Consider the following 13,401-nt stretch of genomic DNA (forward strand, 5'->3'; position numbering starts at 1 on the left):
TGTCTCTGTTAATAAAATTTCAAAGAAACTATGTGTGTTTTTGATTGGTTTCATTTCCCATGTATGTTCTGTTCTAACCCTTTTTCAGTCACATGTTTTTTGTATTTTTTTCTTTCACATGAAAGATTAAGACCTTTTGTACTTTAATTTTGTTGTTATGTATTTATTATTATTATTATTATTATTATTATTATTATTATTATTATTATTATTATTATTATTATTATTATTATTATTATTATTATTATTATTATTATTATCTGTTGCTGTTATTCTATTAATACGTAAAGAGAAGTGATAAGTTTGCAATTTTCACATTACATATCTTATTTTTGTTGCATATCAGCGCTAGCAAATCAAAAGCATTTGTTAAATGTATTCTATAATAACCCATCTTAAAATTAAAATCCGTTGTGAAATCAACAAACTGATTCATCAATAAGTCTAGTGCTAAATTAATTTGTTGTGTTGTTTCTATTATATGCGGTTCATTTTTTGTGTGGCCTACTTTGTTGATTTTCATTTTGTTAATCATAGTAAATATCTGTTTGAAAGTTTATTTATCTGAGAAAGTTTTTCATAGTATTGATTTATCTTATATAGTGAAGATAAATGTGTTCCATGTTATAAATTATGTGCTCTCCCTGGCGATTGATAAGGTGAAGTATCTGAAATATGGTTAGTGGAGAAAACATGCAAAGATAATAGCTAAGTAATTAAACCATCTTTTATTGTTGTTGGCTTACATAAATGCTTAAAGCAGGACAAGAAAAAATCAACTTAATTTCAATTTGAAAATCCAGCTCATATAGATTGGCTTGACTTATAACTGTCCTATTATATTGGCTACCAGTAAACAAAACCCAAGTTTTGAAAACCCTCGCAATGTTTAACGAATATCAGCCATAAAACCCATACATATCATATTTCACAAAAAGTCTATAGCAAATAAATAGGAACATTACTACATGGGATTATGAAATACATAATAGACACCAGAGTTGTCACCTTGCACCTTGCTACCCCAAGAGAATAGCCATATACTCATTTGTTTCCCTAACTTTTTGTTACTATGTATCATGTATTTTGAATAAATGAATGTGAGAGTGTGATATGAATGATAATTTGTTGTTGCTTACTGTTCTTCTACTTTAATTTTCTTACCATGTTAATATATTTTATTTGGTAATTTTAACTATTAAGATTGATAATTGTGTTTTTTTCTATATTTTGTTTAATATCAAGTTGTGGTGCTTGTATGCATTAGGGAATAGGGAATTTTACTTTCAGCAGAAGTTAGGATATTGTTATTGCTGTGATTTTTATTTCATCCTTCATGGTTGTACTCGTAGGCTTGTTACATATGAATGATTAGTTCATCTATTATTATGCACATTGAGACCGTTAATTAAATTTTTGTGATTTCATTTGGTTTGTGAGTTGCATTAATTGAGATTATACTCTTGTTGCCGCTATAATAATAATAATAATAGTAACTTTGTAAGCAATGTTCTGTGTAATATTTTTTTATGCCTTTTAAGTGTTATTGTGGTGAAAGGTCTTTTTTTGTTTTACTTTATTGTAATTTACTTCTGCATTTAAATGAGATATGTGAAATATACCAATCTTGAAGTTTATTATATGATTATGTTATTTGATTTGATTTTTTAAAGATTATATGTAGTAATAAAGAGTTTAAGAAACTATGAATGTCAAAGAAATGTGATGATAGTGATTTTGAAGGATTATTTGATTTTTTTTTTTGAATCTTCTGTTTTCAAGGACGTCCAAATGGTGTAACACCAAAATACAGTTTGAAACCTCTTATGCCAAGGTTGTGTGAGCTTCTTGGAGTTGAGGTGTGTGTGCCTACTAAACTGTTCTATGCTATTATGAGATTCCTTCCAACTATTCTTATTTTTGTTTGTTTACTTTGCATTAACCATGCATATTGATTTATCTTTGATTTGATAGGTTAAAATTGTTGACGATTGTATTGGTGAGGAAGTTGAGAAGTTGGTTGCACAAATTCCAAAAGGTGGTGTTTTGCTTCTAGAGAATGCGAGGTTCCACAAGGAAAAAGAGAAGAATGATCCTGAATTTGCAAAGTTGGCTTCCCTTGTTGATCTCTATGTGAATGATGCATTTGGAACTGCCCATCGTGCTCATGTTTCGACCGAAGGTGTCACTAAATACTTGAAGCCCTCTGTTGCAGGCTTCTTATGCAGAAGGTATGTAGGGAGTAAATGCAGTTCAATTGTATATATTTGATAATTGATTGGTTGTAATGTATAATTGTTTCAGGAGGTTGACTGTAACACCCCGTTTTTCAAAGCGAGTGTATATTTTTTTTTTCAAAGGTAATTAAACCAAAACAGAGAAATAGATAAAGAAATGCCTTTGGATAAATAACTGAGTCATTATAATTTACAAGCAGCGGAAAGGTTTCTTCAATTATAAATCCAAAACATTTACACGACCAGAAATGGTACATGGAACCCATTCACATAAGAAGTCGAACTGGCAATATTAGTATAAATACAGTTTTCCAAACTAAAAATACTCCAATCCAAAAAGAAGGACACCTAGTTCCTATACATCATCCTAATCTGATCATCCTACCAAAAAGCTATACACCCTGAGTATCTCCACGCGCCCCGTGAGATCCTCCTAACGTAACTGCAGTCACGCGTCCCCATCTCCATTCCCTTCCGTAGGGTACGAACCGGTAGGACCGTCCTGACTCTCATCTGAGGGCAAAGCCCAGATTTCCACAATAATTGTAAAGGGTCACCAACCAAAAAAATAACAGTTAACACATAGCAATTAAGATTTTAAATGCTCAAAATAACCTTTCAACTAAGCATGCACCTTAAAAGGGTTTCCATATGCCAAACATGCATAAACAAGGTTGAGAAATGAAGTTTTTAACAAAACAACATTGTTGTATTCGAATACAGCATCTCTGTATTCGAATACAAGGCTGTTTCAGCATTCAGCAAAAAAAACAGCATGTCTGTATTCGAATACAACAGTCTGTATTCGACTACACAGCAAGTCAGTAGCAAAATGTATTCGAATACAGCAGTCTGTATTCGACTACACAGTAAGTCAGTGGCAAAAACAGCATGTCTGTATTCGAATACAACAGTCTGTATTCGACTACACAGCAAGTCAGTAGCAAAATGTATTCGAATACAGCAGTCTGTATTCGACTACACAGTAAGTCAGTGGCAAAAACAGCATGTCTGTATTCGAATACAACAGTCTGTATTCGACTACACAGCAAGTCAGTAGCAAAATGTATTCGAATACAGCAGTCTGTATTCGACTACACAGTAAGTCAGTGGCAAAAACAGCATGTCTGTATTCGAATACAACAGTCTGTATTCGACTACACAGCAAGTCAGTAGCAAAATGTATTCGAATACAGCAGTCTGTATTCGACTACACAGTAAGTCAGTGGCAAAAACAGCATGTCTGTATTCGAATACAACAGTCTGTATTCGACTACACAGCAAGTCAGTAGCAAAATGTATTCGAATACAGCAGTCTGTATTCGACTACACAGTAAGTCAGTGGCAAAAACAGCATGTCTGTATTCGAATACAACAGTCTGTATTCGACTACACAGCAAGTCAGTAGCAAAATGTATTCGAATACAGCAGTCTGTATTCGACTACACAGTAAGTCAGTGGCAAAAACAGCATGTCTGTATTCGAATACAACAGTCTGTATTCGACTACACAGCAAGTCAGTAGCAAAATGTATTCGAATACAGCAGTCTGTATTCGACTACACAGTAAGTCAGTGGCAAAAACAGCATGTCTGTATTCGAATACAACAGTCTGTATTCGACTACACAGCAAGTCAGTAGCAAAATGTATTCGAATACAGCAGTCTGTATTCGACTACACAGTAAGTCAGTGGCAAAAACAGCATGTCTGTATTCGAATACAACAGTCTGTATTCGACTACACAGCAAGTCAGTAGCAAAATGTATTCGAATACAGCAGTCTGTATTCGACTACACAGTAAGTCAGTGGCAAAAACAGCATGTCTGTATTCGAATACAACAGTCTGTATTCGACTACACAGCAAGTCAGTAGCAAAATGTATTCGAATACAGCAGTCTGTATTCGACTACACAGTAAGTCAGTGGCAAAAACAGCATGTCTGTATTCGAATACAACAGTCTGTATTCGACTACACAGCAAGTCAGTAGCAAAATGTATTCGAATACAGCAGTCTGTATTCGACTACACAGTAAGTCAGTGGCAAAAACAGCATGTCTGTATTCGAATACAACAGTCTGTATTCGACTACACAGCAAGTCAGTAGCAAAATGTATTCGAATACAGCAGTCTGTATTCGACTACACAGTAAGTCAGTGGCAAAAACAGCATGTCTGTATTCGAATACAACAGTCTGTATTCGACTACACAGCAAGTCAGTAGCAAAATGTATTCGAATACAGCAGTCTGTATTCGACTACACAGTAAGTCAGTGGCAAAAACAGCATGTCTGTATTCGAATACAACAGTCTGTATTCGACTACACAGCAAGTCAGTAGCAAAATGTATTCGAATACAGCAGTCTGTATTCGACTACACAGTAAGTCAGTGGCAAAAACAGCATGTCTGTATTCGAATACAACAGTCTGTATTCGACTACACAGCAAGTCAGTAGCAAAATGTATTCGAATACAGCAGTCTGTATTCGACTACACAGTAAGTCAGTGGCAAAAACAGCATGTCTGTATTCGAATACAACAGTCTGTATTCGACTACACAGCAAGTCAGTAGCAAAATGTATTCGAATACAGCAGTCTGTATTCGACTACACAGTAAGTCAGTGGCAAAAACAGCATGTCTGTATTCGAATACAACAGTCTGTATTCGACTACACAGCAAGTCAGTAGCAAAATGTATTCGAATACAGCAGTCTGTATTCGACTACACAGTAAGTCAGTGGCAAAAACAGCATGTCTGTATTCGAATACAACAGTCTGTATTCGACTACACAGCAAGTCAGTAGCAAAATGTATTCGAATACAGCAGTCTGTATTCGACTACACAGTAAGTCAGTGGCAAAAACAGCATGTCTGTATTCGAATACAACAGTCTGTATTCGACTACACAGCAAGTCAGTAGCAAAATGTATTCGAATACAGCAGTCTGTATTCGACTACACAGTAAGTCAGTGGCAAAAACAGCATGTCTGTATTCGAATACAACAGTCTGTATTCGACTACACAGCAAGTCAGTAGCAAAATGTATTCGAATACAGCAGTCTGTATTCGACTACACAGTAAGTCAGTGGCAAAAACAGCATGTCTGTATTCGAATACAACAGTCTGTATTCGACTACACAGCAAGTCAGTAGCAAAATGTATTCGAATACAGCAGTCTGTATTCGACTACACAGTAAGTCAGTGGCAAAAACAGCATGTCTGTATTCGAATACAACAGTCTGTATTCGACTACACAGCAAGTCAGTAGCAAAATGTATTCGAATACAGCAGTCTGTATTCGACTACACAGTAAGTCAGTGGCAAAAACAGCATGTCTGTATTCGAATACAACAGTCTGTATTCGACTACACAGCAAGTCAGTAGCAAAATGTATTCGAATACAGCAGTCTGTATTCGACTACACAGTAAGTCAGTGGCAAAAACAGCATGTCTGTATTCGAATACAACAGTCTGTATTCGACTACACAGCAAGTCAGTAGCAAAATGTATTCGAATACAGCAGTCTGTATTCGACTACACAGTAAGTCAGTGGCAAAAACAGCATGTCTGTATTCGAATACAACAGTCTGTATTCGACTACACAGCAAGTCAGTAGCAAAATGTATTCGAATACAGCAGTCTGTATTCGACTACACAGTAAGTCAGTGGCAAAAACAGCATGTCTGTATTCGAATACAACAGTCTGTATTCGACTACACAGCAAGTCAGTAGCAAAATGTATTCGAATACAGCAGTCTGTATTCGACTACACAGTAAGTCAGTGGCAAAAACAGCATGTCTGTATTCGAATACAACAGTCTGTATTCGACTACACAGCAAGTCAGTAGCAAAATGTATTCGAATACAGCAGTCTGTATTCGACTACACAGTAAGTCAGTGGCAAAAACAGCATGTCTGTATTCGAATACAACAGTCTGTATTCGACTACACAGCAAGTCAGTAGCAAAATGTATTCGAATACAGCAGTCTGTATTCGACTACACAGTAAGTCAGTGGCAAAAACAGCATGTCTGTATTCGAATACAACAGTCTGTATTCGACTACACAGCAAGTCAGTAGCAAAATGTATTCGAATACAGCAGTCTGTATTCGACTACACAGTAAGTCAGTGGCAAAAACAGCATGTCTGTATTCGAATACAACAGTCTGTATTCGACTACACAGCAAGTCAGTAGCAAAATGTATTCGAATACAGCAGTCTGTATTCGACTACACAGTAAGTCAGTGGCAAAAACAGCATGTCTGTATTCGAATACAACAGTCTGTATTCGACTACACAGCAAGTCAGTAGCAAAATGTATTCGAATACAGCAGTCTGTATTCGACTACACAGTAAGTCAGTGGCAAAAACAGCATGTCTGTATTCGAATACAACAGTCTGTATTCGACTACACAGCAAGTCAGTAGCAAAATGTATTCGAATACAGCAGTCTGTATTCGACTACACAGTAAGTCAGTGGCAAAAACAGCATGTCTGTATTCGAATACAACAGTCTGTATTCGACTACACAGCAAGTCAGTAGCAAAATGTATTCGAATACAGCAGTCTGTATTCGACTACACAGTAAGTCAGTGGCAAAAACAGCATGTCTGTATTCGAATACAACAGTCTGTATTCGACTACACAGCAAGTCAGTAGCAAAATGTATTCGAATACAGCAGTCTGTATTCGACTACACAGTAAGTCAGTGGCAAAAACAGCATGTCTGTATTCGAATACAACAGTCTGTATTCGACTACACAGCAAGTCAGTAGCAAAATGTATTCGAATACAGCAGTCTGTATTCGACTACACAGTAAGTCAGTGGCAAAAACAGCATGTCTGTATTCGAATACAACAGTCTGTATTCGACTACACAGCAAGTCAGTAGCAAAATGTATTCGAATACAGCAGTCTGTATTCGACTACACAGTAAGTCAGTGGCAAAAACAGCATGTCTGTATTCGAATACAACAGTCTGTATTCGACTACACAGCAAGTCAGTAGCAAAATGTATTCGAATACAGCAGTCTGTATTCGACTACACAGTAAGTCAGTGGCAAAAACAGCATGTCTGTATTCGAATACAACAGTCTGTATTCGACTACACAGCAAGTCAGTAGCAAAATGTATTCGAATACAGCAGTCTGTATTCGACTACACAGTAAGTCAGTGGCAAAAACAGCATGTCTGTATTCGAATACAACAGTCTGTATTCGACTACACAGCAAGTCAGTAGCAAAATGTATTCGAATACAGCAGTCTGTATTCGACTACACAGTAAGTCAGTGGCAAAAACAGCATGTCTGTATTCGAATACAACAGTCTGTATTCGACTACACAGCAAGTCAGTAGCAAAATGTATTCGAATACAGCAGTCTGTATTCGACTACACAGTAAGTCAGTGGCAAAAACAGCATGTCTGTATTCGAATACAACAGTCTGTATTCGACTACACAGCAAGTCAGTAGCAAAATGTATTCGAATACAGCAGTCTGTATTCGACTACACAGTAAGTCAGTGGCAAAAACAGCATGTCTGTATTCGAATACAACAGTCTGTATTCGACTACACAGCAAGTCAGTAGCAAAATGTATTCGAATACAGCAGTCTGTATTCGACTACACAGTAAGTCAGTGGCAAAAACAGCATGTCTGTATTCGAATACAACAGTCTGTATTCGACTACACAGCAAGTCAGTAGCAAAATGTATTCGAATACAGCAGTCTGTATTCGACTACACAGTAAGTCAGTGGCAAAAACAGCATGTCTGTATTCGAATACAACAGTCTGTATTCGACTACACAGCAAGTCAGTAGCAAAATGTATTCGAATACAGCAGTCTGTATTCGACTACACAGTAAGTCAGTGGCAAAAACAGCATGTCTGTATTCGAATACAACAGTCTGTATTCGACTACACAGCAAGTCAGTAGCAAAATGTATTCGAATACAGCAGTCTGTATTCGACTACACAGTAAGTCAGTGGCAAAAACAGCATGTCTGTATTCGAATACAACAGTCTGTATTCGACTACACAGCAAGTCAGTAGCAAAATGTATTCGAATACAGCAGTCTGTATTCGACTACACAGTAAGTCAGTGGCAAAAACAGCATGTCTGTATTCGAATACAACAGTCTGTATTCGACTACACAGCAAGTCAGTAGCAAAATGTATTCGAATACAGCAGTCTGTATTCGACTACACAGTAAGTCAGTGGCAAAAACAGCATGTCTGTATTCGAATACAACAGTCTGTATTCGACTACACAGCAAGTCAGTAGCAAAATGTATTCGAATACAGCAGTCTGTATTCGACTACACAGTAAGTCAGTGGCAAAAACAGCATGTCTGTATTCGAATACAACAGTCTGTATTCGACTACACAGCAAGTCAGTAGCAAAATGTATTCGAATACAGCAGTCTGTATTCGACTACACAGTAAGTCAGTGGCAAAAACAGCATGTCTGTATTCGAATACAACAGTCTGTATTCGACTACACAGCAAGTCAGTAGCAAAATGTATTCGAATACAGCAGTCTGTATTCGACTACACAGTAAGTCAGTGGCAAAAACAGCATGTCTGTATTCGAATACAACAGTCTGTATTCGACTACACAGCAAGTCAGTAGCAAAATGTATTCGAATACAGCAGTCTGTATTCGACTACACAGTAAGTCAGTGGCAAAAACAGCATGTCTGTATTCGAATACAACAGTCTGTATTCGACTACACAGCAAGTCAGTAGCAAAATGTATTCGAATACAGCAGTCTGTATTCGACTACACAGTAAGTCAGTGGCAAAAACAGCATGTCTGTATTCGAATACAACAGTCTGTATTCGACTACACAGCAAGTCAGTAGCAAAATGTATTCGAATACAGCAGTCTGTATTCGACTACACAGTAAGTCAGTGGCAAAAACAGCATGTCTGTATTCGAATACAACAGTCTGTATTCGACTACACAGCAAGTCAGTAGCAAAATGTATTCGAATACAGCAGTCTGTATTCGACTACACAGTAAGTCAGTGGCAAAAACAGCATGTCTGTATTCGAATACAACAGTCTGTATTCGACTACACAGCAAGTCAGTAGCAAAATGTATTCGAATACAGCAGTCTGTATTCGACTACACAGTAAGTCAGTGGCAAAAACAGCATGTCTGTATTCGAATACAACAGTCTGTATTCGACTACACAGCAAGTCAGTAGCAAAATGTATTCGAATACAGCAGTCTGTATTCGACTACACAGTAAGTCAGTGGCAAAAACAGCATGTCTGTATTCGAATACAACAGTCTGTATTCGACTACACAGCAAGTCAGTAGCAAAATGTATTCGAATACAGCAGTCTGTATTCGACTACACAGTAAGTCAGTGGCAAAAACAGCATGTCTGTATTCGAATACAACAGTCTGTATTCGACTACACAGCAAGTCAGTAGCAAAATGTATTCGAATACAGCAGTCTGTATTCGACTACACAGTAAGTCAGTGGCAAAAACAGCATGTCTGTATTCGAATACAACAGTCTGTATTCGACTACACAGCAAGTCAGTAGCAAAATGTATTCGAATACAGCAGTCTGTATTCGACTACACAGTAAGTCAGTGGCAAAAACAGCATGTCTGTATTCGAATACAACAGTCTGTATTCGACTACACAGCAAGTCAGTAGCAAAATGTATTCGAATACAGCAGTCTGTATTCGACTACACAGTAAGTCAGTGGCAAAAACAGCATGTCTGTATTCGAATACAACAGTCTGTATTCGACTACACAGCAAGTCAGTAGCAAAATGTATTCGAATACAGCAGTCTGTATTCGACTACACAGTAAGTCAGTGGCAAAAACAGCATGTCTGTATTCGAATACAACAGTCTGTATTCGACTACACAGCAAGTCAGTAGCAAAATGTATTCGAATACAGCAGTCTGTATTCGACTACACAGTAAGTCAGTGGCAAAAACAGCATGTCTGTATTCGAATACAACAGTCTGTATTCGACTACACAGCAAGTCAGTAGCAAAATGTATTCGAATACAGCAGTCTGTATTCGACTACACAGTAAGTCAGTGGCAAAAACAGCATGTCTGTATTCGAATACAACAGTCTGTATTCGACTACACAGCAAGTCAGTAGCAAAATGTATTCGAATACAGCAGTCTGTATTCGACTACACAGTAAGTCAGTGGCAAAAACAGCATGTCTGTATTCGAATACAACAGTCTGTATTCGACTACACAGCAAGTCAGTAGCAAAATGTATTCGAATACAGCAGTCTGTATTCGACTACACAGTAAGTCAGTGGCAAAAACAGCATGTCTGTATTCGAATACAACAGTCTGTATTCGACTACACAGCAAGTCAGTAGCAAAATGTATTCGAATACAGCAGTCTGTATTCGACTACACAGTAAGTCAGTGGCAAAAACAGCATGTCTGTATTCGAATACAACAGTCTGTATTCGACTACACAGCAAGTCAGTAGCAAAATGTATTCGAATACAGCAGTCTGTATTCGACTACACAGTAAGTCAGTGGCAAAAACAGCATGTCTGTATTCGAATACAACAGTCTGTATTCGACTACACAGCAAGTCAGTAGCAAAATGTATTCGAATACAGCAGTCTGTATTCGACTACACAGTAAGTCAGTGGCAAAAACAGCATGTCTGTATTCGAATACAACAGTCTGTATTCGACTACACAGCAAGTCAGTAGCAAAATGTATTCGAATACAGCAGTCTGTATTCGACTACACAGTAAGTCAGTGGCAAAAACAGCATGTCTGTATTCGAATACAACAGTCTGTATTCGACTACACAGCAAGTCAGTAGCAAAATGTATTCGAATACAGCAGTCTGTATTCGACTACACAGTAAGTCAGTGGCAAAAACAGCATGTCTGTATTCGAATACAACAGTCTGTATTCGACTACACAGCAAGTCAGTAGCAAAATGTATTCGAATACAGCAGTCTGTATTCGACTACACAGTAAGTCAGTGGCAAAAACAGCATGTCTGTATTCGAATACAACAGTCTGTATTCGACTACACAGCAAGTCAGTAGCAAAATGTATTCGAATACAGCAGTCTGTATTCGACTACACAGTAAGTCAGTGGCAAAAACAGCATGTCTGTATTCGAATACAACAGTCTGTATTCGACTACACAGCAAGTCAGTAGCAAAATGTATTCGAATACAGCAGTCTGTATTCGACTACACAGTAAGTCAGTGGCAAAAACAGCATGTCTGTATTCGAATACAACAGTCTGTATTCGACTACACAGCAAGTCAGTAGCAAAATGTATTCGAATACAGCAGTCTGTATTCGACTACACAGTAAGTCAGTGGCAAAAACAGCATGTCTGTATTCGAATACAACAGTCTGTATTCGACTACACAGCAAGTCAGTAGCAAAATGTATTCGAATACAGCAGTCTGTATTCGACTACACAGTAAGTCAGTGGCAAAAACAGCATGTCTGTATTCGAATACAACAGTCTGTATTCGACTACACAGCAAGTCAGTAGCAAAATGTATTCGAATACAGCAGTCTGTATTCGACTACACAGTAAGTCAGTGGCAAAAACAGCATGTCTGTATTCGAATACAACAGTCTGTATTCGACTACACAGCAAGTCAGTAGCAAAATGTATTCGAATACAGCAGTCTGTATTCGACTACACAGTAAGTCACGTGGTGGTGAGCAACTTTCCCTTCTATCTCTTCGAGAAATGAAGCTTGGATCAAGAAGAAACAGAGGGGTTTGTGTTTGGATCTCAAAAACCGTTTTTCTTCGTTTTCGAATCAAAGAGGAAGAGTGGAGTTGCGAAAACCTTGATCTAACTCTCCCCCAACCTTGAGTTACTAGTTTTGAATAAAAGAAAGCGACGAAAATGAAAATGGGAGAAAGGAGGGAATTTGGTTCACGGTCACAGAGGAAGAAGACGATGGATTCAATTTTCTTTCCTTTTTCCTTTCCTCTATTCTCTTTCCTTTCTATTTCCTTTCCTTTCTTTTCTATTTCCTTTCCTTTCTTTTCTATTTCCTTTTCCTTTCCACTCAATCAAACATATATACATAAATATATATAATAAATATAACTTAACAAATATCTCAAATCTAGATATTTGTTAAATTACCATTTCACCCGTAACGCATTAAATTCTCCGTAAAGGATTCTTCGCAGTTAAATTCAATTTATTTATCGACGAGAAATTTTAATTGGCATCAAAATATCTTTTTTGATTATAAAACTCCAAAATATTAATAACTTTGGCTTAAAAGCCTCCGAGCCAAAATCCAAAATACACCAAAAATACATAATCGGTACTTTAAAATTATGGGTCTTACATTGACTATCTAGTTAGAGCCGTTGCAAACCAAAAGAAACCTTTTGTTGCTATTGTTGGTGGGTCAAAGGTGTCTTCCAAGATTGGTATGTGATATATTTTATCAAAGTTAGTATTAATTAACTTCTTATGATTTTTATGTTCAAATGACTTAGATAATCCTGTTATTTCAATGTTTATAATTCAGATATTTGGAGACTCAAAACCATTCGAAGATGATGAAATGATGAATGTCCGACAACGTTGTGCAAACTTGATTCTTGAACTAATAGAAAATGTTTGAAGCACTTGTATCATTTTAGTATCTTTAGACGGTTAATAGAAGATAATATTTCATTTAACAAATAGTGAAGATTATGTAGCTCTGAATTTGATAACTTTGATTTTGTAAAAAAAAATTATGACTCATTGTCATTGATTTTTAAATTTAAAGATTCTTATGAAGTTTTGTGTTTTATGGTTGAATGAGAAATTCTAGTTAATAAGGTAATATGTGAAATTCTGAGGATACATATGTGAGGGGTGAAAGTTATGAAGAAAAAAATTAAAAAGTTAATTATTTAAATTGGTTGGCTCATCGATATAATAAATAATTTTGAATGGGACTTGTTATATTGATTTAAATTTAACGGATGTAATAAATCAATTTTGAATTTCACTTGTTATATTGGTTCAAATTTAATCGATTTAATAAATCAATTTTGAATTTGACTTCTTATATTAGTTCAAATTTAACCGATCTAATAAATCATTTTTGAATTTGACTTGTTATATCTATCATTTTAACTGATTTTATAATTAATTATTTATTACA

General features: G+C 36.5%; 1 protein-coding gene across 1 annotated transcript; it reads left to right on the forward strand.

The window, feature by feature from the left end:
* Positions 1-1,709: 1,709 nt before the first annotated feature.
* LOC101504112 (phosphoglycerate kinase, cytosolic-like) lies at positions 1,710-12,870 on the forward strand. The gene is made up of 6 exons (XM_004509738.1): positions 1,710-1,731; positions 1,783-1,859; positions 1,975-2,231; positions 2,379-2,382; positions 12,589-12,673; positions 12,743-12,870. Exons 1-6 carry the CDS (start codon positions 1,710-1,712, stop codon positions 12,868-12,870), a joined length of 573 nt encoding a protein of 190 aa, XP_004509795.1.
* Positions 12,871-13,401: the final 531 nt, after the last annotated feature.

The sequence above is a fragment of the Cicer arietinum genome, chromosome 7, assembly GCF_000331145.2.
Source record: "Cicer arietinum cultivar CDC Frontier isolate Library 1 chromosome 7, Cicar.CDCFrontier_v2.0, whole genome shotgun sequence".
NCBI classification, from domain to species: domain Eukaryota; kingdom Viridiplantae; phylum Streptophyta; class Magnoliopsida; order Fabales; family Fabaceae; genus Cicer; species Cicer arietinum.

Excerpts from the sequence above, each read along its gene's own strand:
- LOC101504112 (XM_004509738.1), top strand. The coding sequence starts at position 1,710 with ATGTCAAAGAAATGTGATGATA. Across the intron at positions 1,860-1,974 it reads GTGAGCTTCTTGGAGTTGAG|GTTAAAATTGTTGACGATTG; the intron begins GTGTGTGTGCCT and ends TTGATTTGATAG. Across the intron at positions 12,674-12,742 it reads AAAGGTGTCTTCCAAGATTG|ATAATCCTGTTATTTCAATG; the intron begins GTATGTGATATA and ends CAAATGACTTAG.